Source organism: Rhipicephalus microplus, chromosome 6 (genome assembly GCF_043290135.1).
Source record: "Rhipicephalus microplus isolate Deutch F79 chromosome 6, USDA_Rmic, whole genome shotgun sequence".
NCBI classification, from domain to species: domain Eukaryota; kingdom Metazoa; phylum Arthropoda; class Arachnida; order Ixodida; family Ixodidae; genus Rhipicephalus; species Rhipicephalus microplus.
The window spans coordinates 124,853,644-124,878,721 of NC_134705.1; the positions used below are offsets into that span (position 1 = coordinate 124,853,644).

The window sequence follows — 25,078 nt, forward strand, 5'->3', positions numbered from 1 at the left end:
AGCTATTCCACATCATTGTTGAACCACGCGTTGGCCGTACCTTAGAAATAAAAGATAAGGTTTGTCGGCATATTGGTTGTGTCCCACCAGTGGTTTTCATTCACGAGCTCGTAGAGTTGAAGCCCCTTATCGACGTCTTCATCAGTGCCCGAAATGTTGCGAAGATGGCGGTCTGGAGTGGTCACAAAGAGCACAGGTGAAGTGGGCGTGGTTCATGTGCGAGGAATGGCTGTTGACGCAGCATCCCTGTCGGTAGACATGTCGGAAGCGGCAACTTGGCGTCCACTGCAAAGCTCCGTCGTGCTTCGTTACCCAGCATCTCCCACCTTGTTACGATAGGGCACACAGAAAAACGAAGTGATAGTTGAGATTGAGTAAAGTCCAAACGAAAGCGCGTTTGAACTGTTCATAAGTAAAATAAATTATATTATTATTATTATTATTATTATTATTATTATTATTATTATTATTATTATTATTATTATTATTATTATTATTATTATTATTATTATTATTATTATTATTATTATTATTATTATTATTATTATTATTATTATTATTATTATTATTATTATTATTATTTCTCCGCCCTACCCTGGTACAAGTGGAACCATGCATTGCGCCTCAGCTAGCCGTGATAGCATTTTAAGTGTAAAGCTATTGGAAGGGACAAATGTCTTTGCTATAAAATGTTTCACAGCGACCCTGAATCCATATAAGAAATGGCTTTCCAGCTCCACTAATATGTTTTCAAGTAGTGGCACCTAATTCTTTGAATGGAAGCAGGAAAAGACCTAGTGAAAATATTGGTGACAAGGGCAATCATGAAGGCGTATCTTACGAATAATGATTGTAAGCTGCGTGAAAGACATAAGTGCGGAACTGAAGGAAAGGAAGCACTGAGGCATTGAAATGGTAAAAGGCATGAGCACCCGTGTAAGCCACCCTTTCGCTTCCTCAGTCCTTTTTGCTCATTACCTCCGTACTCTGGTGCTTCACGTTCATTATACACTTCATCATGAATATAGGAGCCTTTTTGTCCACACCGCTTTTTAAACACGGTAGTATTTCTTGGGGACCTTCGATGCCAAAAGTTTGGTGTGTCTGTCTGTCTTTCTCTCTGTATGTAAGACTTTCTGTCTTTCTATACATTTGTCTGTTTGTCTGCGGTGACAATTTTTACTATGGCATCAAAATGACCAAACGATACCTCCAATGGCCAACCCCATCCGCACGCCCACCTATATTGCTCATGTTTCAGCGTTCATACTTGTGCGATTGACTATTAAAATCAATTATTGCGCATATCTGAGGAACCTTAGCAACGTGTCGATGTTTCGTATGTGTGCTTTTATACTAGACAAGGCACGCACAAGTAATTTTCCGGACCCTATAGCGTCAATCACGCTGCGCTGGCAGTGCTACGCGATGCTCAAAAAGGAAGTGTTTCCAATGCTTTGCTAAGACGACATGGTGGTGGCACCTGCCCATCGCTTTGCGTTCTACTCTTTGTCGCCTCCGAGACAAGCACCCACCTTTCTCCGCGGGCGCGCATGCCTTGCTTTGTTTTTGAAGACAACTGCCAGATGGCGCTCGTGTCTAACGTGCCTCGATGCGCTCACTAGCCTTCGCTGCACGAATCGAGACTTTCTAACGCAGCGCTTCCAGAATATAATTCACCGATTTTCTCGCGCAGAACATCCAATAGATGTTTTGTTCACTCTCACCACACGCAAGAATATCGTCTTTCGACGTCATTTGCAGTGAAACATGCATATACGGAGCCAATGTTTTTAGCAGCGCTCGTGTTCACCACTGCTTTGCTTTTTTAGCCTTGCGTATCTGTCGCTTAAGTATTCTGTGCTTCTCGTTCTTCCTCGTCACCATTAGCAAAAACGAGCTTTGCTGCACTTCCACACAACTGTGCTTCGCGCTGATAGTTTTTACCATGAACGCAGGCTAACTTACCACATACTAATATATTTATTATTATTTATCTAGCGTTATAACCAAACTCTCTAACCACTGATCGCCTCACCTTATGGCTGCCACAAAAAGTGAATACCAGACTTTAATCTCTCCGAGTTGAGAGTAATCGTGTCACTTTCAGGCGATACTAATGTGCGCACTTGAGTGGCACAACACAATTATTAAGTTGCTTGACGTCACGGGCATAAGGTGCTGTCATGTGATTTGTCACAAAATTACTCCCCCAGAACATAAGTATGCTAGAGAAAGAATTTATACTGAAGCACGAGTCACGTGTTTTTAATCTCAAACCACGCAAGTGACGTTCAGATGTGTGCTCAATATTCACTCAAAGGCTAAGGAGTAGGCGGCACTTGTGCGCCAACATCTCCTTACATATGAAAAAAATAATAGGAACCTGCGTGTCTCTGACTACGCGACATATCCTAGTTAAACAAGGAGTTGACAGCAAGAACACTCGGCTGTTTTTTTTTTCTGTGTGGCGTTCTTGCAGCATTCAGCGCTTCATCATTCGCTAAAGGTGATAGCAATATTATTGTCTACATTGCTGTGTTGTTTCCCACAAAGGGCACAGAACAATTGAGGTTGCCTCGGTAAGCGATCAAAATAAGGCATTGCTGCTTCGAGTGCAGTCTGCCACCCTCACGGTAATATCACCTAAAAAGCAAGGCTCACTTGATTGTTGTGAGTTTCTAGTGCAATGTGTCCCTAATCTTCAAATTGTGCACCCCATAACTAGATCAAAGCTTTAGTCATGAAAGAGACATTACACCTTTTTAATAACGTATTTTATAAATGTTGTGAAGTAATGTTAATCATGACAGGTTGATATATACCGAAATTTAAATATCTAATAAAACCACCCGTGTGATTCGCGGGTACTTGATTATCGTTTTTTTTCTTTGCAGCAACTTTCAACCTTGAAGATTTATTGACAACATCAATTGAGTATAATTCGGAGCCATAACAATGAATACACTCATCGTGTGCTTATTTTGGCATATTATATTCCAAATATGCCTGCTTGGTTTGACCAGAATACGAACTTTCTTAAATAATGGCCAAATACTTTTCTGCCGAATCACCGTAACCTCTGAAAGCTACCGAAAAGTGATAATAATGAAATTATTACGTTGATGGTTTTTAAAAAGTTAATGCACGAGTTCATTAGGATATGTGGAGTTTAACGTCGAAAAACCACCATATTAATATAAGAGACACCATAGTAAAGAGCTCCAGAATTTTAGACCTCCTGGGGTATTTTAACGTGCACTCAAATCTGCGCAGACTGGCCTACAGCATTTTCACCTATATTTAAAATGCAGCCTCCACTGCCGGGTTTCGATTCCACAATCTGCGGGTCAGGTACCTAGTACCTTAGCCATTGAATCGCCGCGGTGGAGCTTAATTCTTGGGAGCTTCAAAACTTATAATTGTAGCACTGTGCAAACACAGTTTTCAATGTAGAATGCTTGGAGGGGGTAATTTCGCTAAACTGGTTTTCCTCAAAAGTCGCACCAATTGTGACCCTAATATAAATTGTTCCTTTCACTCACAGTTTAGGGCCGTTGATGCGTGAAATTTCGTATTGGTTTACGACAAGTAACAGAAGACTTTCATCCTACCGAGCGCCATAAAACTTGCAGTTTTGTGTTGGCTGAAATGCTGTATTCTTGAGATCGTTTTCTTGAAGTGTTGTAGCCTGCTGGATGGTTCTTGTATAAAAAGGCGGGACGACTGTTATGAAGACATAGCATCGGCAGGGAGAATAATACATTTGGCAACTTTCGCTTTTTATGAGTTGCAAAGTTGCAAGTATGAGTTGCATAGTTATGGACAGCTGCATATAGACGTTTAACAAAAATTTTACCGTAGCATCTCTTATCGTAGACCTCTTATCGTAGACTCTTTTCGTATACCCAAAATTTATTAATTCATGTTCATTTGCCAGTTTCTTGATTTTTCGGTCACGCACTACTCGATAAATTTTCGTTCTCTAGCAACAACGCCGACGTGGACAACGTAATTTATTCTAAACGAGCTGTCTAACGGTGTTGCGGTAAAAAGACGTGCGTTGGTCAACACGTCGGCTCCAGCATCTAACCCCTGTTTTAAAATTTCTCAGCGCAAGCTTCCATCTTCCCGTTCTTTAGAATCCCAGGTTGTCGAAATTTCCGGAGACCTTCACTATGGCGTCTCTCATAATCATATGGTGATTTTGGCACGTTAAACCCCAAAAATCAATCATCTTCCCGTTCTTGCCGTTACTTTCGAGACATTTATTCCGTTCATACAATCGGATAGCTATCATTACATATAGCTATCCGAAATCTGGTGGTATTTAAGACTGCAATTTCTCAGCAATGCTTGTAAATATACGCAGTTTCCATTATGTATCTTTGTCTTGTATGTGCTTGAATTCTTATACATTTTTAGTTGACTTATGTTGCCTTCCTGATTTGCGCATCTGATACTTGTTTCTTTATTTTGTCTTTTTTTCTTGTGTGTTATATATGTTGTACCCACCCCCTCTGTAATGCCCTACGGGCCCTGAGGGTATTCTAATAAATAAATAAATAAATAAATTACAACTATAGCTTACGCTGCTCCAATACCACAGCGGTACAAAATCTGTGTCAATAGCAGTTTCGTGACCTGAAGTTGCTATGTGGTAGAATGCCTTATCACCACGAAGTGCGCTTGCAATGGATCCCTGGTGGTATCCTGATCATTCTTTAGTTGTTGATTATTCTTGATTCTTCGCATAAACGCTACCGATGTTGGGTTTACTTAACTATGTGTAATTTAAATAACCAGTGTCTATTTTCGCCATTACTAGAAGTAAACAAACGATCCATCGCCTGGCGCTGGTCCACATGCTGCGGCACGTCGTATACCGGTAAGTACTGCACGTGATTGAAGGAAAGGATATGACGACATACGGCGCAGGATTGAAACGTCATGTGAATACTAAAAAGCGGAATTTCTAAATCTCTCATACATTCTTCTAATTTTGTTGTATGCCATGTTGAAGGGATGATCATTAGAGCACCCGTACAAAGGCGGCTAGATAGATATATAGATAGATAGATAGATAGATAGATAGATAGATAGATAGATAGATAGATAGATAGATAGATAGATAGATAGATAGATAGATAGATAGATAGATAGATAGATAGATAGATAGATAGATAGATAGATAGATAGATAGATAGATTGATAGATAGATAGATAGATATGAATTTCAGTCTTTCATAGACAAATTTCCAGACACTAGCTTGTCCTAGGGGACAATGATGCGCATAGTAGCTTCTTGGGTGACTCTAGCTGCGATGCAAGAGGCTGCCTGATTAAACAGTTTTCTTTTTCTTCCGGCACGTGCCTCCTGAATTGCAAAGATCAAACATATTACAGCATCGCTAACAATACCTACTCAAGAACAGACCTCAGCATAACATATCCTTCGCTTCTGCCTCTACTCGATCAAATGAAAAGTCATTATTATTCCATATGGTAGTGACCATTTTCCCATAGATATCAGCACATAAATAACAAATGCGTGTCATGCACAGGTTCCCAAATGGCTCACCGACAAGGCCGATTGGGAGAAGTTCCAAAAAATGGCTCAATTAACTTAGACTGAAATGGCGGCGTTTAACATAGAGGATGATGTGTGCTACTTTACAGCTTTCTTGGTTGATGCAGCAACGATATGTATCCCCAAAACATATGGACCGTAAATCAAACGACGAGTCCAATGGGGGAATAGTGAGTGTCGTGATGCGCGAAAAAAAAAAACAAAATAAAGCATCGAAGTTGCTTAGAGACTCGCCCACAGTCGAGAATCTTCTAAACTTTAAGAACAAGAAGTCGCGTGGAAGGAGTATGCCCCGACAGGCGAGAAGGGAAAGTTGGCATAAATTTTTATCAGGCATTTTTTCATACACACATGAGTGAGAGTCTGCAACATGATTGGTAAGGTGACAGAACGACAAGCACACTCAGTTTCTCTAGTCAACACACAAGGGGAGAGTTTGGAAGACCAGGCGAACACTCTCGGGGTCCACTTGAAACAGGTCTGCAGCTCATCAAGCTATAGTGAAGCGTTTGACTGATAAAAAAACCCCATAGAACAACAAAGATTGCAGCACAAACCCACAACCCACGAGGCAAACAATGAACATTTGTGTTTGGCTGACCTACAAGCCTCACTTACCTGCTACAATAAATCTACCCCAAGCCCGGACTGTGTGGCATCTGAAATGCTGAAACGCATGCCCACTGAAATTCTACAAGCTCTCCTCACGCTGTATAATGCGAAACGGCTTTCGTCGAGCTACCCTCTGCCTGGACGGAAGCTATCGTCATCCCAGTTCTAAAATAATGCAAGGAGTGGTCGTCAGTTTCAAGCTACCTGCCAATAGCATTAACCTGCTGTTTTTTCAATGTCTTTGAGAAAATAATAAACAGGCGCCTGATGCACTTCCTTGAAACTAATTGCCTACTTGAACCAAACCAGTGTGGGTTTCAAGAGGCTCGGTCCACCACTGACTACGTTGTCGAAATCGAGGCAAAAATTCGTGTTGTTTTGTTCATAAGCAATTTTTTGTGTAATGTTTTATGTGTAAACATAATTGCCCCCCGAGATGCTCGTGAGCAGTGGTAAGTGGTCGATATAAGTAGCTTGCCAATCGACTGGTGAAGGATGTGCTCCGGGGTGGCTCAGTAGTTAACGCCTCGCTTTCACGACGTAGGGGTCCCACCTTCGATTCCGCGCGCCGGAGTGTTTTTTCTAATTTTTTTTTATTTCTTGCGTTTTCATATATATAGATACGTATACATATACGGTGCATGACATCGACGCCGACGGCCACGTTAACACCGACACCGACGCTGGTGGCAAAATCCAGAGGAGAGTGTCCATATAATTGCTATTGCAATAAAAAATTCTTGTCGTAGGAACATTGCTGCTGGCTAATGGCTCACAATTGATCCTGTCGTGTTGTGTTGTAAATGATTTATTCAGCTTTTTTTAGTGTGTGAGTGATGAGTTATATTCCGAGTTCAATTTTCGTTGCTCGTGTATTCGGTAAATTAGTGCGCGTGTAGGTCCGTGTGTAGGAGGAAGGACTCAATATGCTTTCGTTGCACTGAGATTTCTTCACTAGAAGTTGGGTGTGTTTGTTCGTTGTTTTGTGATCCAGTCTGCGTAAGTATACGTTTGTGATTGTGCCACTTGAGAGGCTTGGACGTGCTGAGAATTCGCATCGAGTCCTGCGCGCACACGCGTGTATGTGTTATTGTTTTGTTTGTGATCAAGAGGTTTGCGCGCCTGTTAGTGTCGTATACGCGAGGACAAGAAGGCCATTGGTGATGACCGGGAACAAAGAATTTGGGCAGCAACTGCCGTTTTGCAATCATTCGTGCAGCAGTGGAGCGGACAGCAGCTGTCTGTCATCGCCGAAATAGAGGACCTGCATGCAGACTGAAAACTTGCATAACGCAGGACCAGAGAACATTTAGTGGCAGCTGCAGCACATTATTTCACAGAATGCTCCGTTTGAGCATACCCTCTAGAAGTGTCATGATACGAGACGATGCTTCCACACTTCCTCGACAAGGTTTTCAAAGGAAACTTTTGTGCGAACCTCTCCACGTTCGATTACATATAGTCCGCTTTTATGAATCCATGAGGCGCCTGAAGACAAATATGCGTATGGTGATTCCAGTGAGGAAAGCCATCGTTATAGCACTGTACCGCTTTTGTACGTCCGTTGGAGATTGAAGTCTGGCCAATATATTTGGTTTTCACCGTTCCACGGTCAACCATGTTTTGCGCGAGTTCCGCACTACTGTCTTTCACTGTCTGGAATCGCGCTTCTTGAAATTTCCCAGGGTATATGAAGTCGCCAAGCATATTTGAAGATTGGAGGCACTGACAGACTTTCCCCAAGGAGTGGGTGCCTCAGATAGGTGACATACCAAAAGTTGTTTCCCAAAATAGAATGCACTTTATTAAGTATAAGGTAAGGTACAGTGTCATATTGTTAGTGGTTGTGCACCACAGTTGCAAGTTTCTCCTCACAAATGTGGGATCTCCTAGGTGAATTCACGATTCCAACGTTTTCCGAAGGTGATGGCTTCCGAAAGTGTTCACTGGGAACTGATTCACAAAAGACAAAAGGTTGTTAAAGGACGTGTGCCTTCACCCTGTGCTGCTTGCCGACCACGCTTTCCTATTGCAGGCTATCATATTGAAGCCTTCTTCACACCCTGGTCCGCGTGGTTCTTCCACACACATGGTCAACTACCGCCTGTCGAGTGCCAGGCAGGTAGTTGAAAATGCATTTTGTTGACCGAAGGCACGCTTTCGCATACTGTATGACCTCAAGTGTGACATTGACAACGTCAACAGCGTCATTCGGGCCTGTTGCGTTCTACACAACATTTTTGAGCAACAGAATAATCTCTATGATACCGATTGGGTGGATGCTGTCGTAAATGAGGACAGACGACGACCGCAGTGAGTCTGTACAACAAGAAAAGTGGAACCATGTCGTGCAGCTATGAGGAATGCCCTTGCCTAACACTCGCATAGCAGTAAAAGACCAGAGGGTGAAACACTTTGAAAGGAAAGCTTGCTGTGATCTGTGTGTGCACCCTTTCGCATTTTGTTGTGTAGTGCCTTACAGTTATTTTGCACTGTCTGTGTTGACCTGGCATGATATAATTTTAGGGGTTTAAAGCTGTAAAATGATATTACACGCAAGGGCGTGAGGCATGTACACACTGGCATAACATGCTATAGAATCTTGAAGCCTACGCTTTGCTGCTCATATTTTCAATTTTTCAATGCGGAGCCTTTATAACCACAGTGCCTTGTGGGCGGTTGCCTCTCAATGGCCTCTTTATGCACATAAATCACAACTCCTCACTTGGGTGAAAAGTGGAAATAATATTTGGGAAGTTTTGGATAACATGATTCCTAGTTCAGGGATGCGCATGTCCTGTAAAACATTTCTTTCTTTATTAAAAAGTGTATTATCTTTCAATAATGCTGAGGTTATTCATTGAAGATTCGGCAAGATGAGAAATAAAAGCTCACTCGATACAACATGGTCGACATGAAACACGAGTAATTACATCGGCATGATCACTGTGTTCATTCAGGTTACGTGCATTTTTAAATGGCCCTGTTCCCGAGGCCTACCAGTTGTGCCTATCACTACAAGATTCCGTCTTGAGTAACGTTTCGTCAACTTATCAGATAAGTTATTCTGTCGTGCCACGTTATCAGTGTCTCCTGTGGCCACAACTATCTTTTTATTGTCGCGTGCTAGACCGTATCACGGTCAAGTACAGCTGTTCAATGTTTGGTCACTTATCTGCCGCCAGGAGCATTGCCCTCGTCGTCTCCCGCAACTTCCGTGCAAGGCTTTTAGTTTCACAAACAATGTCAGACGCAATGTTCAAGCTTCCTGTTCTAGCACTTCTGTGCTTGGTTTATGCCTCTTCAGAAGAGCTTGAATTTTTCAGTGATTGCGTAGATGAAGTAGAACAAAGGCAATATCCTGGGCAATGCGTATTCGTACCATCTGGATGGCTTGGCTCAAGTACGTACCGAAAACTCGCCCACCGTGTATTGTCAAATGCTACACTTCAACCTGCTGCTGGCAATCTCAACACGCTTCTTGATGTTACGCGAGCAGCGACGCACGTAAGTTGTACGATTGTATTACTTGTTGTTAATTTGCTACTATGAGCCCTTTAGCAAACATCTCCCAAGTATATCAGTTAAGCCTTTTCCTTCTGCAGTGCAATGCATTTACTCACACCCACGAAGCTTGTTTTCTTTTCGAACGTGGAGTGTATTAGGTTATAGCCACCGTAGAAAACTGCGTGATTTTGTGTTCAGTAGATATTCAAGTCCGGGCTTTCGTTGTTTTTTTTTTCCTGATCATTATCACACCTATCAGATATTGACGGCTTCATTCTGAATGTCTGGATTTTAACTTTTGGTAGTGTGGAAACGTGCCGCAAAAGCGTAGTTACTTTTTGGCTGCAACTTAAGGCAAGCACATTGGTTGGAATGCAGCTGAGAAGACAATCGGGGATCAGCAGATAGACTGAGTGCTGACCACAGGAGCTTTGTCATCCCTTACAGCTTGAAATACAGCTCTGCTGCTTACGAACGTCGCATAATCGTCCGCACTAGTATCGCGGTATTTTCCCACACGTTATTTCGCAAGTCGTAGTGATTACGCTGACATCTTCACCTGGCGTGCACTATGCACTTGCTGCGCTATGATAAGGTAGCAAGTGGTAGCGTGGCATTTGAAAGTTTGGCGCTTGTAGTCCACTTCTCGCTGCTGGACGGCATTGGAATATCGATTGCAACTCATGCCGTGTAACATATGCATGCCCAAAAAACTTTTCTGCGTATAAATCTACGGGAAGCTGCAAAAATAACTCGAACCTAAAAAAATAGCGAAGGCATATTTCACACTCCAATATTTTTATGCTTTTCATTCGTGTATCATACATCACGCATGTTCAATGCAATGCATTAACATCCCCTTGCTGTAATAGCGGAGACACGTCAGCCACAACTTAGTTAATGCTACATTGTATGATGCCCTTGCTCTTGATTTAGCACGAGTTTTCAGCTAATACACCTCGTGTAATTGTTCAAACTGAACACATTATTGACATTCCGAAGAGCTCAGTGAAAAATACATTGGTTTTTGGCACCCGAGCGTCCTGCGTAGAGCGTAAACCACGCTATCTTAAAATAAATGGACCTGCACGCTTGCAGAGTTTATAAGCCCTTTAGTCACCTGCATTGCAATCTCGGGCCTTAGAAACAGGGATATTGAAAGTGTATGGTGCTCATGGACTAAGCATCGGAGGTTCAGCTGATGGCCACTCCTGAATGATTAGTCTCGGACGCTCATGTAGTACCTTGCACTAACACCGCCTCCTTCCAGAGGTCCTCTGTATAGTGCACCGTCATTCATTCATTTCCAGAAATTATCTTCCCTACTCGGTAACGACGAGCCGTTCCTGTTGGTGATTCGCATTCGATGTCTGCATGTCTGTTCTCAAGTTTTGTCATGAGGGAGGTTGAATGAAAATATTGATATCCCTTCAATGTGTTCATTATTAGCCACATTATCAGAAACTGCGCCTATGTTATTTCAATGCGTACGTTCAAGTTTAGCAATAAACTACTTTAATTGCGAATCGTGCTCAGAAAATGTGGCCCATTATTGCTTGCAAATAGATCTCAATACTCAATATGTTTGGGTCCCGCCAGGATTTAGAAATTGTTGAATATTTTCAGCAGGCAGGCCAAGTTTATCTGCATTGTTCTGTTTTTTTTTTACTCTCAAATTGCAATAGGTTGAAGCAATCTGCGACAGCAGTTGCCGATTTCCTAGTAAAAGAAAGAATGTATATACTCTAGGATGGTAGCTTGTTAGGTTAGTTATTTCATTTCAATATATTAAACAGCATAAAAATCAAAAAAGACCCCGCCAACAGAATTTATGCACAGCTCTATATGGTATATGTGCGTCCTACTTTTCACTGTTACATGTGATCATGTTTCTACTTCTGGGTATATAGTTCCTCTTCAACAATAGACAGAATATTAAAGATGAGTTCAGTTGCTGCCTAAATAAAACAGGAACATGGCTTTAAATAAACGTGCAGCGTATTTGTAAGTAGCGCAGCTGGTTCACTGCAGGATTTACTGTCCTTTTTTGTGTTTTTTAAATATGGTAAATATTTATCGCTGGGGGTGTAAAGTGTGCATAATTACGATTGTGTGACTGCGAGGAGTATCTTCGATAGAAGTTCGCCACACGGGAACGAAACTTTAAAATGAAGACAAAGAGCAAGCGTTCTCTGTTGCATGCAAGTAGATAGCCCGATTTTTCAAATGCACGAAAAATTGTCCTTATACACAGACGGAAAACCCTGATGCTGCTATATACAGCCCACAGTTTATATCTACACGGAACGGAAAGATAGGCCGTGCACAATATTGTTGACGTAGCTGCAGAAGCCAGGGGTGTCCCAAAAACGATGCTCCAAAATTGTGGCCCTGCCGCTCTTCCATTTAGATGCGCACCACATGACAGCAACTAACGGATACAATTTTACACAAAAATTTAACCATTCTTTATTAAACAAGACGTACTTTCTTGCAAGTACACATTTGAGCTCCACGATTCACATACGAATACTCGGTGTTTTCCAAAACATGTTTGATATTAGATAGTTGGCCCTACTTTCTCAGTAAGGTGCCGGATAACAAAGAAGACATTGGCAGCGCGCTCCTGCATACTGACTAAAATCCTGTCTATAGGGAGCCCAGAAATAAAAATACCATGACATTCGTGTGGCACGGGGATCACGCATACAGCCGGTAAGAGCAGGCGCAAGGAGGAAAAAAAATAAAAAAATAAAATTGCAGCATATCCATGGAGTGAATGATGGAGAGTGGGGCGAAGAATTCGTCCGTCCATTCGTTCTTGCTTCCATCCGTCCATGCGTGCGTCTGTGTGGCCGCCCGTGCGTCCATCCGCCCGTCCGTGCGTGCGTTTGTTCGTGCGTCCACACGCTCATCCGTGCGTCCATCCCTGCGTTCGTCCATGCATCCGCCCCTGCGCCGTCCATGTATCCATCCGTCCATGCAGCCATCCGTGTGTCCATCCATGCATATGTCTTTGTGTCCGTTCTTCCATCAAGTCAACACTCCAAGTACGACCATCTCGCATCTTTTCATCATATATTCCGCATATAGAAGCACCGCCATCCAGCGGACATTCTAAGGACTAAACGAGAGGTGGCGCACGCGCACTTTTTTACTGCTGGCGCTTCGTGTCTACTTCCCACCTTTAACAAACCTCGAGTTCAGGGTATATACTCGTTCGCTGTATTTATGGCACTGCAGCCCAACGCTCGCTAAACCTCTCTAAAACCAAGGAGATTACGCCAGCGAGTATAACGTAGCAATCCTTTCTTGTCAGATAGTGCTCAATGTACATGCCAGTGGCTGCTAATGGGGAATGAGAGACAGGATAATTCGGCTTTTTCTTAACCGCTCGCTGCGACTTTTTTATTGTACAAGACCGCACAGGAGAAATCTCCCACCGGCATCACCTTGCAGGTCAAAGCGTAAGACATGTTACGCACTACTACGAGGGACGAACAAGTGCCGCTTTAAGGAGCTTCGCCCCTAAAAAAGAAACAGAAACGCCCCCCCCCCCCCCCCCTCCCTGCCATCGCCACGCCAGCTGGGCGCCCGGCGCCGGCGTCACGTTCACCATCGCCTGCATGCCGTCGCATTTGTGCGTCGTCATTTCGTCCCGCTGTCTTGCGATGGTCGTTTATCCGGACGATGGTCTGGGACGGAAACATTTTCCAGTGCTATAAGGCACGCTTTGTTCAAGATATCATACATCTTTCTGCATTTGGGCATACACTGGGATATGCAGTCTCATTGTTACTTTTTAGACTTCAATATAAGAGTACAGACAACTTTCCGTTCATCAGTTGTCCAGGTATGACGCTGTGTCATGCATTAAATAAAAGAGTACTAGTGCACGCGCGATAGCTTACTGAAATACTGGCCTATGTATGTTGATGCTCATGTTTTAGGAAACAAATAACTGATGATTTTAGGAAAGCATGGCAAAAAAGAAACAAACCAAACGACGCGAGACAGAAAAAGATCAAAATTTAAAATCTATTTGTCGATGTTTGATTAGTGGTTGCGTAACTTGATGATGAACATCAAGTACAGAAGTCAGAAGTCAGGTGCAAAAGTCAGCAGGAGAGCCCGCCGTGGTCGTATAGTGACTAAGGTACTCGGCTGCTGAGCCGCAGGTTGCAGGTTCGAATCCCAGCTGTGGTGGCTGCATTTCTGATGGAGGCAAAATTGTTGTAGGGCCGTGTGCTCAGATTGGGTGCACGTGAAAGAACCCCAGGTGACTCGAAATTTTCGGATCCCTTCACTACAGCCTCTCTCCTAATCATTAATGGTTTTGGGACGTTAAGCCCCATATGTCAATGAATTAAACAATCAATCAATCGAAGTCAGCAGCAGAGCGTACGTCACCGACATTTGCTCACTCTTTTGATTAATAAGTACATTTCTTATATTCCAGCATGGATTTGAAACAATGAACCGCGACCAAGAAAACCAATGTAGTGCTGTGGAGATAATGTACAAGCTATAAAAATCCCCATTTTCTGAAGAGCAACTGCTAACAGTAACAATAAATATTTCGAGGTTCGTACAGCACCGTTTCTTGACCAAAACTGTACGCCGACGTTCGCGAAAGAGACGTGCAACGGCATTATTTATTTGGAGGTAGACCGACCGGTCCGTCGCTATTTTGTGTTCGTCATACTTGACCTTGGCGTGCGTTTCGGCATTCACTTGAACAGCGGTGTGATGCTGAATAAAAGTAAGAGTAGCCACTCCCCATAAATAGGATCAGTTAAAGACTGAAAATGAGTAAAAACCACTCTATATAGCAAAATTATGCGCATAAATTCTAATTGCAGAAATAAGTAATTGTTGAAATGATAAAAAGGCGCTGCTTCCCCACCGTGCAGCTCGCGGCAGTTCGTGCGTATGAAATGCAAATGTTACAGTAGGCACGCTAAAATATTCATTCAATGTTTACGTCCGAAAGCGCATTGTCTTCAAACAGCTGAGAATAGGCTGCTGTCACTGACGGGCGTGTACCTTCCGACACAAATAAGCGAAATTGCTTGCAGAACACGTACGTGCGAGAAACGTACGCAGGTTTCGACAGCCGAACATAGCCTCGTCCCCTAGTTTCGGTGAGTGTAACACCCACAGTTCACAGGGAAGCACTAAAACGACGCCCAAACACACGTTATTTGTTCTTGCGGAACGGCGCACCATAAACCGAAGCCGGAGGCGAAAGCGCTTTTTTTGGTTGTCTCGAGTTCGTGAAGCCCTACAATCTATTCGGTGATCGAATGAATGAATGCACATGGCACAAAAACAGTTGAAGGTTCCGAAGACGGTTTGCAAAAATCCACTTGTTAGATATATACCCCCGCAAGAAGACTCGCCTTCATGCGGTGGCGCTGTGCTGCAACGAGTGAGACATCCACTTTACGTGCAAGCGATCCCGAGTTCGATTTCTGGGCTGTGCTTTGCATGGTAATCTCGCAAATATAAGAAATTGTGACGGTAAATGTTTTCTAATTGCCTGTATTCATTATATCCGCCGCATTCTCGGCGAGAAACTGCTCTCAAAAGCGTAAAATAATGCTTTTTTTTCGCCACCGCATCAAGGCCGGGCCGCCTACGGAATGTCACGCCTAACCACAGGCCGTATCTTGCGAGGAAAAATTTGACCTAAAATCCCGGCTGATCTTTGTCCCGGCTTTTTTGAAAGCCACTTGAAATTGGGCCGGTTTCCCTGGGATACAGCCAAAGACCCGCGTAGAAGCGGCGATAATTTGACTTATTTTCTTCCTGCGGGTGTGTAGTGTAGCCAGAGTTTGACTAAGAGTGTAGAGCCTGTCTACCGTCACTACATACTTTCTTTGTTTGTTATTTGATGCAGGTGTCTGAAGGCATCGTGGTAAGAATTGAGTTCACCACCATCGAGAGCTCCTGCACCAGCTCACATGCCTATTCTAAGGAGCAGTGTTCACCCCGAGGTAGTACGGTAAGAATTAAAAGAATACCGCGAGGAAGTGCCAAGTCGCCGGGCATTAAAAAAAAGCACAGTAATACAGGCGTACCAGTTTGGGAAGTCACAGCTTTGTTCAAGGCACCGCTCAAACATGGTCAATTTTCTTACACACTATACGCTGCTGTAAGCATCCGTCTACTAGGTGCATTAATTCCACTTATGCAGTGGGTCGCCCAAAATTGCTTTTGGCCATACGTTATCAGAGAGCTGTGGGATAAAATGAGCCACATAACTCGAAAGTAATATCAAAAGAACACAAGACCACTTTATTTCAAAAAGCAGGCTTTCTGTTCTTTATTCTATATTTATAATTTTTGGCAAGTGCTTATACTGCAAAGAAACAGGGCAGAGACAACATTCTGCACGAATAGGTTTAAGCCTAAAACTTTGTTAATTTCCAAGTGTATCAAAGTGTTTCAAATGTGAACGCAAGTACCTGCCTCTGTGATTGCATTTCAATAAGGGTAAAATGCAGAAACAGCTTCGAGCATAGACCTAAGGGCATAATGAAGGACCCTAGGAGGTAAAAGTCTATGACCGCATTGATAGCTATGGTGTCCAATATCACACCAGAGTTTGGCAGGCTATCAGATCCAAATAGCTTTTTATCTTCATTCAATCATCTGGAGTGTGGTATTCAGCTTAGGCCTGATCATTTTATCCGTTGCTATGCAATTCAGTTACGATGCTTGGCTTTGGTTTTTGTGACTTTAGTTTTAGTGGAACTTTTCTCGTTTCATTCCTGTTTAGAGCGTTTACGTAGACTTGTTTAGCCAATGCAAATAAAGCATTGACATCCAGTGTTATTACGAAACGTGTTCAACCGTACTCCAAAAGAGCAGCAATGACATAGCATGAAGAAATTTAATACAATTCAAATTTGGACAAAAACTGCATCGCTGCATATTACCTAATAAACACAATATTGTTGTGTTCGTTAGCAGCGTTCTGAGATAAAACTAAGGTTTTTTATTTTCATTTCACAGGTGAACGGACTATGTCAAGCCAGGTTTCGTTACGCTGGTGAACTGACCATGGAATATGCCCAGTGTAATTCACTAAAATAAAAATACTTTAGAAAGTTTTCGGAAATAACAGAAGCCTTGATTACTCCGCAGGGTATGCATTTAAGTCCAATTTCAAACGTAAATAAACATGTTGAATAAATGTTTTCTTTGAAAATGTCACAATGAAATGCACACGTTTTATGTGTTCTGTAACAATACAAAATAGTTATGACTCTTGTGTTGATTACCCATGTGAACCGAAACTGGTCCCGTCTTCCAGATGAGAAGTCGTGTTCAAAGCCACCGTCATCAAGATTCTTCGAATTCTCAATAAAACAGTACAATAACAATTTGGACAATATTTACGTTCGTAAACTCTAAATTGTTAAAATTATTTAGACAATCCATATTACAGCTTGCCCCCAACACCATCAAGCTTTGACAGTTTGTGACATTTCAATATGAGATTACTCCTTATTTCGTACAAGCCATGAAATTATTGTTAAGTGACATATGGTTGTTAGTAAATCAAAGAACCTGAGATAGTCAAAATCTCCGCAGTCCTCCGCTGCGGCGTCTCTCATAATCATACGGTGGTTTTGTTAGGTTAAATCCCAAATATAAATCATTAATAAAAGGATGGTAAAGATGTATATTATTTGTCCTATGTATAATATTGGACTCGTGTAATAACCAGTGCGTCATTCCTGGTAGCCTGGTAAGAAAAGAGCATTTACGCGTGAGAATAACAAAAAATTGTGAAATTCGTTTAGCTGCCCTCTGTCTTTCCCTACGGGTACCTCATTTACTGAAGTCATATGACCTATTTTGATCTCTTTATTGCAAGCGTGGTATAGAGATAAAAGTTTTATTAGATAAACAACGACTTCAAATAAACATGTACGAACCAACACTTACTGCTCAGGTAATTTTTGTGCGCTTAAATGAAAGTCCAGGGGTGTTACGTAATATTAAGATCACAGCGGTGAAGGCCACATGAGCGTGCCATATGATAACATAATACTATATAGTAATAGTATTATCTGGTTTTTAACGTTTCAGAACTACAATGTAATTACGAGAGACGCCGTAGAGAAGAGATCCCAAAATTTTGACCATATTGCGTTCTTTACGTGCACCTAAATCTATGTAGAAGTGCTTCTGACATTTTCGCCTTCTTTGAAAATGGAGCCGCCGCCACCAGAGCTCGATTCCGTGACTTTTGGGTTAACAATCGAACGCCATGAGCACTGGACCACCTTGGTGGGGCAACACTGCAAATAGCTTCACGTAGAAAATAAAGGGGGAACTTCTATATCTCACGGTGAAAAGACGGGCGCTGTTGTGGAACTACATTCACTGGTGGGAGGATGCCTGTGATTTGGCTCTGTATATCGTTCGCTCCAACGCCAAGAAATGTCACTGAGTATGCACCTTCATTGCAAACTTATGGCCGCGCGCTCAAGCAACGGCTCCCAGTAGAGGCCACGCGCCTAGAAACGCAGGAAGGGGGGGGGGGGCGGCACCATCTTTAAAGCACGCCCTTTCACGCCAGTCGCGCCATCGCTAGTGATGACAAGAACGCGCTGAAATGGACGATTTTCCGACACTTGTTTGTTAACTCATATCTAGATATCACCACAGCACCATGGACGCCTCCTTACCATGGCCGTCTTTCTGCCATGGCCTAACAGCAGCACTGCTCAGCAACTGCATCTCATCGTCTACTCGGCGTTCCCGTAGCGCAAGCACGCTCGCTAGTAAAAGCGAAGCAGGCGCAGACTACGCGACGCGGATGTTCAGCAGTGTTGCGCAAGGCCACGGTAGAAAGGCGGCCATGGTAGGGAAAGTCAACATGGCGACATTTGTGCGTGCAGTTTCATTCCGGCTCGATGTTACCGTGCCGTCGTCCTGCGTTATGTGGCTTGAAAGCTCGTAACGCCCGTATTTATTTGCTTCATATTTACGTCCTGAAGCATCGAGAGCAATGTAACCGTCCTTTTTTCGCGGTGTTTTCTAGACTTATGCCGATGTTTTAGGAGGCAAGGCTAAGTAGGGATGACTAAACAAACACAAATAAACTTCTTTTCATTGAAGATGGTACCCACATGATGTCTTGACCCCAGCATTAGGTGACACGAAGCGAGATAGCTGATTTTACCATTTATTTATTGCTCTAAAGACAGCGGGCAAGTAACAAGCGTGAGAAGTACTTTGGTTTGGGCTAGTTGGTTTATAGTGCTCACATAGAAAGGGCAGCGCAAAAACTCGGGAAAAAAAGGACAGTAGAGACAGAGCACTGACTAACAACTGAAATTTTATTGCCATCACCTGTGCATATACAAGGGTCTAAAATGGGTTTGAAAGGAGGTTTAGAAGCAAGAAAAGAAGGCTGGTTTTAACCAGTGATAATAACTGCAAACGATAAAACCTTCAAATGAACTCGCGCAAGCGTGATGAGTGAAATGCATCAGGTCATGATAAAGAAAATGACACGGAAAATCAAAGAAAGCCTCTAAGATAACTAATTTCAGCGTCAGACAAGGATATGGAAGGCCTGTTTGATTGATTGATCGATTTGTGGGGTTTAACGTCCCAAAACCACCATTTGATTATGAGAGACGCCGTAGTGGAGGGCTCCGGAAATTTTGACCACCTGGGGTTCTTTAACGTGCACCCAAATCTGAGCACACGGGCCTACAACATTTCCGCCTCCATCGGAAATGCAGCCGCCGCAGCCGGGAATCGAACCCGCGACCTGCAGGTCAGCAGCCGAGTACCTTAGCCACTAGACCACCGCGGCGGGGGGATATGGAAGGACTGCTCATGCACTTGTCACCTGCTTCAAGAATGAAGAAAGCCTCAACAATCTCGCGCTCTATCTTATCCCTCCCCATTTAAAAAAAAAACCGTGAACAACGAAAGTCAGGAGAGCAGCCACAACGCCTGCAATATTCAGCCAGGAAACCACTCGTCGGATTGCGCCCAATATATTGTCACGGAGTCGTGACGTGGCCGAAGACAGGAGACTTCTTGTTGGGATTTAGCTGTTTATTGTGGCGAACCTGTGCCCGGTAAACGGAAAGTCCAATTACAGCAGCAGTCTTGCACAGATAGCAGTCTCGGACTGATAGCGGCGAACGGAGCGTCGGCCTTCGATCAACAACAACTGACAAGCGGCGAAGCGCGTCGGCATTTATACTCTTGCCATCGAATGTTCTAGCGTTATCGCTGGCGGTGGCGTAGGTTCCAGAACAATCTGTACCGTTTGCACAGTGGGCGTGATCTTATCGAAGTGATCTACTACAGTCCGGAACCTTCTCGAAAACTGCAGGCGCGGTTTGCGCTGAGAATCGTGTGGTGTTTTGGGACGATAACGAAAACTTGGGAAATGGAACGTGGCAATATTCATGCTCCTTCGTCCTTTCATTAAAACACCTGCCAGTTTGACCAATGTATTCAAGTCCGCAACTTAAAATAAACCTCTAAACTACATTGTAACTACAATCTGTGAACCTCTTCCTGTGTTTGGTTGTGCACCCAGGGTGTTTTCCTCTGTAGGCCACGTCACATAACCTCAAGAGTTTGTAGGGCGCGGACGGTACAACTTGCACGTCATGCTTCGATGCGATTCTCTTCAAATTTTGCGAGAATTTGTGAACATATTGGATAACTTGCACATGCTTCTTCCTTTTTCTACCATCTTTTTGTTTTTTTTATTGCGTTTCATGTTCCGTAGCAGGGTCTCACACACCGCAGAAATTAATTCAGAAGGGTAACCCCCCTGCTTCAATCTGGTAACCTGTGCATTAAAGCTAGATGAAATAACAAGTACACACGACTTATTCAGGGCTGATCGCAGACAGTTCACTGCAATGCTTCGCTTAACAAGCGTGAGTTTGGATTGAGGCGGCTGGTCACAGTCTGCATGGGTGCTGCCATGTTGAATTCCAAACCCAGTTATCACCGCTCACGGCCACGGCTCCTTCGCTGGCCGAATGCGCTCGCTTGGGCAACTGGCTGAGAGAAGGCAAGTTTAAGGTCACGTGATCAAACATGGCAGTTCGCGGCACCACTGCAGAAAATCATCTATAGGTGTGATCTGCGGACAGCCAACAGTATATGGTCTATATGAATTTCTTGCCGCTAGTGTGCTACCTTTAGTTACCAGAGTTGTGCCACTGTTTTACGGGCACCGCTCACCCGCATTCGATGATTCCAGCAACGCTATTGGTCGCGCGCTATCACGTGGCCATAGGTGGTTCAAATGCACTGCGGAAAAGCCAATAATACGCAGGCAACGCCGATGATTCACTGTGTTATGAGCGTGCTAGTGCCCATCGCTCAGACATCGAGTGCGTCCATCACGGACGCTGGGTGCGTCCTTCACATACACTGGGCGCGTCCCACGGAGACGTGTGTCAGTAGTGGTGGTGCCCCCTCTTCTTTCAGCGTCTCAGCTTCTAGGCGTACTAGGAGCAACCGATAGTTCGCTCGTACCTTCATAAAAATAAGAAAGCGAGAAAAAATAAAGCAACGCTAGCACTCCGAAGCACGAGTGCCACTCCTGCGCGGGTGGTGAGTGGCTTTCCCGCAAGACTTTTGTACCCAAGATGGCATACCTTGGCGCAACTCTGCTACCTGAAGGTAGCATATACAATAACTCTAAAGCTACCTCTCATGCACCGTCGCATCACAACCACTCCTTGAACTAAGGCAGACCGACAGCTCTCGCTGAGAAGTGCTCGTTTCCCCTGGCATTGAAAGAAATAAAGGAGGCGTTGTCTAGCCCTACAAGAGCGCATAAACCATGTATTTTATAATACATGCATAAGTAATTTTTTTCATGTGTTTTTCGTTCGTCACTCTGATATGTCTATTTATCGCTCATGACGAATACCACGTGTTATCAGCAAGCGTGAGCTCTGATAGCACCCTCTAAGCATGGTTAAAAGCAGCATCGCAGTCCCGACCGCTTTCTCAACCAAGCCAGCAGCGACGGCTCATTCAGCTGCAACCGCGAGCATTATTTCGGTGTCAGGCCCTTCACCACGAATTCGCAAGCCGCTCTTTGAAAGAAACGACAACCGTTGCAACAAAACAAAATGTTGAAATTTGTCTTGTTCCCTTTGCTCTGCTCTGTTGCCATCGCTTGCCAGATGGACGACTTTTTCACCGGGTGCGTGGAAAAACCCGAAGATGAACAGAAGCCTGGTGACTGCATCATCGCTCCCGAGCAATGGCTCCGTTCGAACACTTACCGATACTTCGCCCACCAATCCCTGGAGAACGCCACGGTTCAACCAGATCAGGGCAACCTCAACACCCTACTTGACGTGACTCGTGGGGCGGCTCGGGTAAGTGCTTCTTTGAATTAGCCCTTCTTTGCATTATAATGAACTCGAAGTGATTCCTACGTGACTAGGTATTACTAAATTTACTGTGCACCCACGACACAAACACTCGGCTATTGTCTCTTCATGTTTGAAGGGTACACAACACAGCGTTACCGAGAAAAAATGTGAGCAATCGTTAAGACGCATTGTGACCTGTACTGACACATCGGCACCTTTTTTGGGGGGAAGTGTTGTGAAGGAGATACTACTGCTGTTCAAGCTGGCCTGGAGATAGAACGTTAGCATTCTGTACTTCATTGTTTGGCAGTGCCAAAAAGTAAAACATTACCCAGAATATATGTCAAGTTTGGTTTGCAGTAGCAAGCTGTGCTTGTTGATATGTACTCCTGGCAGACTAAAGCACAAGAAATGGAAAACGGACACTGAAGAAACATAAAATGTGACTGTTGTTCCTTCCATATATTGCGTATGTTTTTCTACTGTAGTGCTTCATTCGTCTTGGTTCTAATGCATCACATCCTTGGTTAGCGGAATCAGCTGTGAAGCGGTTTCTTGCTCGTCTTTTCTATCTTCCTCAATGCATTCACATTCATTCCTAGAGAGCCGACAGCGCTGTCAGTGATTTGCTATAAAAAAATTCGTGTTACATAACTTCATTCAGCACAATAAAGCTACTCCCCCCGGAGCGTCCGATCGCGGGGTCGACTCCCGGCTGCGGCGGCTGCATTTCCCGTGAAGGCGAAAATACTGAAGGCCCGTGTGCTCTGATTCGGGTGCACGTTAAAGAACTTAGGTGGTCTAAATTTTCGGGGCTTTCCACTACGGCGTCTCTCATAATCATATGGTACGTAAACATCGCAAATCACATCAACCTCCAGAGCAAGAATACGCAATCAAGTGCAACCGTTTCACTTGTGAAGCTTGACAACAGAGCTGTCTGTTCGAGGCTTTATAGTCGAGAGGCTAGCGTACATCGGAACCACTACTCCCACTTTTCGCCACTACGCCCACATCTACTCTCGTCACCAGTTGCACTTAATCAACACAATTCATTCAACCAGATTAAACGTGGCGATGCGAAGGCTTCTTTGTAAGCTATTATATTCGGTCTTCCATTGGTGTTTAGCTACCTGTAGCTAGCTGATTCTTTTTTTTCATTTTTACTAGTACTGCCCTATCATTTTATTATTCTTCATGTTGGTAAAAGTTGAGCCTATGAAGATTCGAGGCGTTGGATCGGCTTATCCTTCAGATTTCGCATTTTCATATCTTAGACTGTGCACGTGTCTGTCCTGCAAAATGTCTGCGCTGTCGGGAACCAGCCTTCCTGATTGCGGCTGAAACTTGCAATGTATTTCGCACAGATTACGTCTACTTGATCGCTGTTCTATAAGATATGATTCCGTTGTTGCACGTTACAGATCGTTTCTCGATTTTTTTCTGAAAACATTCGATAAGTCGTATCATATGAACAATCCTTGTGTTTTTTCCGTTCGATTCTGCGCAGCTCTCTGATGGTATTATAGTCAAGGTCCAGTTCACAACTGTAGAGAGCATCTGCAACAACACAGTGCCGTACTCCGAGAAAGATTGCCCACCACTCGGAACTCAGGTGAGACGTTAGAAGCATCCTTTCTATCTTCGGTAACACAACTCTGTGGACACTTGCGCTGCAGAAGCGTCACTGTACGCACGACATTCCTTTGTTAGCTTTACTAAGCTTTAGCGGGGTACATCTTTTGCAAGCCTGTTAATTAGAAACGAGAAACACGGGACGCATTCACTGATATTGAACTGAAAGTACCGCACAAATAAGAAACTTTTAAAAGAACAAAATGCACACATTATCGATTGCTTTCTGGAAACCACACTACGGAGTGTAGCAGATTGTCTCGAGTACCAAACGCCATGTATGAAATCATTTAAAATTATATATGGAATAATATAGCATTCAGTTGGATTTCACGCCTGACATCGTTGATCAGTGTCTAAGGTGCTAGCTACTGACCCGAAGGTCCCGGGTTCGACCCCAGCTGTCGCAGTTTCATGGAGGGAAAACGGTGGAGGCTCGTGCACTGTGTCAGTGCACGTTGAAGAACACAAGGTTGCACTGACTTCTATGTACTTGGGCTAAACTTGGTCGATATTCTTGTTGTTTCGATGTCTCATTCGTATTCCGTTATAAACTTAATGCTCCTTAATGCAAGCAATTTTTTTAGTAGCTTCAGCAGGACTACTACTAAGGTTGCAATAAGCTGACGTTTTGTTTAGGTGCCGTCTTCCACGTCAGCAAACTTCCTTTCCAACCAAGTGTGCAGTAGCTGTGCTTAAGGGGAGCACATCTATTTGACTTCTTAAAAAAATCAATAGGCACTTTGTTTTACTACTGTAGTGTTGTGTCTAAGCTCGAAATGAAAGCATGCCTAATTACATGAACCAAGTGAGACTTGAAACTGGCATATATGTAAATATATTTTTCCACAGGCTAATGGAGAGTGCTGGGCAATGTTTCGGTATTTTGGTTACCTGCGACTTGAGGACGCCTGCTGTACCCACACGCCCTAAAGTGAAGTGGCTTCACGGCTTCGAACCAGACATGTCTGGACTTTTCTGCCACCAATTTTAAATATGACAAACGCAGCAGCGTAGTTCCTGCACCAATTTCAATTTCTGTATATATTGAATAAAAGTCATCTGCCATACTGTATCTCCTCTGTTGTGGAACTCGTTTTCTCGCATGCTATGCTTCACTACAAGCTCCATTCTTACAATTACCCATTGATTCAAGAACAATCTCGTACCTTGTTTTCGATTTTTTGTTTTTATATCACACGCTCGCTGCTTAAAGGTGGTGGACGCTAAGCGTGCGACCATCACTGCGTATCGTTGATGCGAAAGTGCACAGAGCTAACTTGCACAGTAAACACACTCGAGCGAGCCAGCTAGCTGTTACCACTTCGCAACAAAGTGA

At 43.6% G+C, this 25,078-nt stretch overlaps 2 protein-coding genes across 2 annotated transcripts; both read left to right on the forward strand.

The window, feature by feature from the left end:
* Positions 1–9,376: 9,376 nt before the first annotated feature.
* Positions 9,377–17,111, forward strand: LOC119168019 (uncharacterized). The gene is made up of 3 exons (XM_037419471.2): positions 9,377–9,709; positions 15,612–15,716; positions 16,730–17,111. The coding sequence occupies exons 1-3, from the start codon at positions 9,446–9,448 to the stop codon at positions 16,808–16,810; spliced, it is 450 nt and encodes a 149-aa protein (XP_037275368.2). The 5' UTR covers positions 9,377–9,445; the 3' UTR covers positions 16,811–17,111.
* A 4,603-nt stretch (positions 17,112–21,714) lies between these two features.
* Positions 21,715–24,814, forward strand: LOC119168018 (uncharacterized). Its single transcript, XM_037419469.2, has 3 exons — positions 21,715–22,107; positions 23,615–23,719; positions 24,592–24,814. Exons 1-3 carry the CDS (start codon positions 21,856–21,858, stop codon positions 24,670–24,672), a joined length of 438 nt encoding a protein of 145 aa, XP_037275366.2. The 5' UTR covers positions 21,715–21,855; the 3' UTR covers positions 24,673–24,814.
* Positions 24,815–25,078: the final 264 nt, after the last annotated feature.

Bases quoted from the DNA above. Each gene is read 5' to 3' on its own strand.
- LOC119168019 (XM_037419471.2), top strand. From the start codon at position 9,446: ATGTCAGACGCAATGTTCAAGCTTCCTGTTCTAGCACTTCTGTGCTTG. The intron at 9,710-15,611 runs GTAAGTTGTACG...TATTTGATGCAG, and splicing joins TTACGCGAGCAGCGACGCAC to GTGTCTGAAGGCATCGTGGT. The intron at 15,717-16,729 runs GTAAGAATTAAA...TTCATTTCACAG, and splicing joins GTTCACCCCGAGGTAGTACG to GTGAACGGACTATGTCAAGC.
- LOC119168018 (XM_037419469.2), top strand. From the start codon at position 21,856: ATGTTGAAATTTGTCTTGTTCCCTTTGCTCTGCTCTGTTGCCATCGCT. The intron at 22,108-23,614 runs GTAAGTGCTTCT...GATTCTGCGCAG, and splicing joins TGACTCGTGGGGCGGCTCGG to CTCTCTGATGGTATTATAGT. The intron at 23,720-24,591 runs GTGAGACGTTAG...ATTTTTCCACAG, and splicing joins GCCCACCACTCGGAACTCAG to GCTAATGGAGAGTGCTGGGC.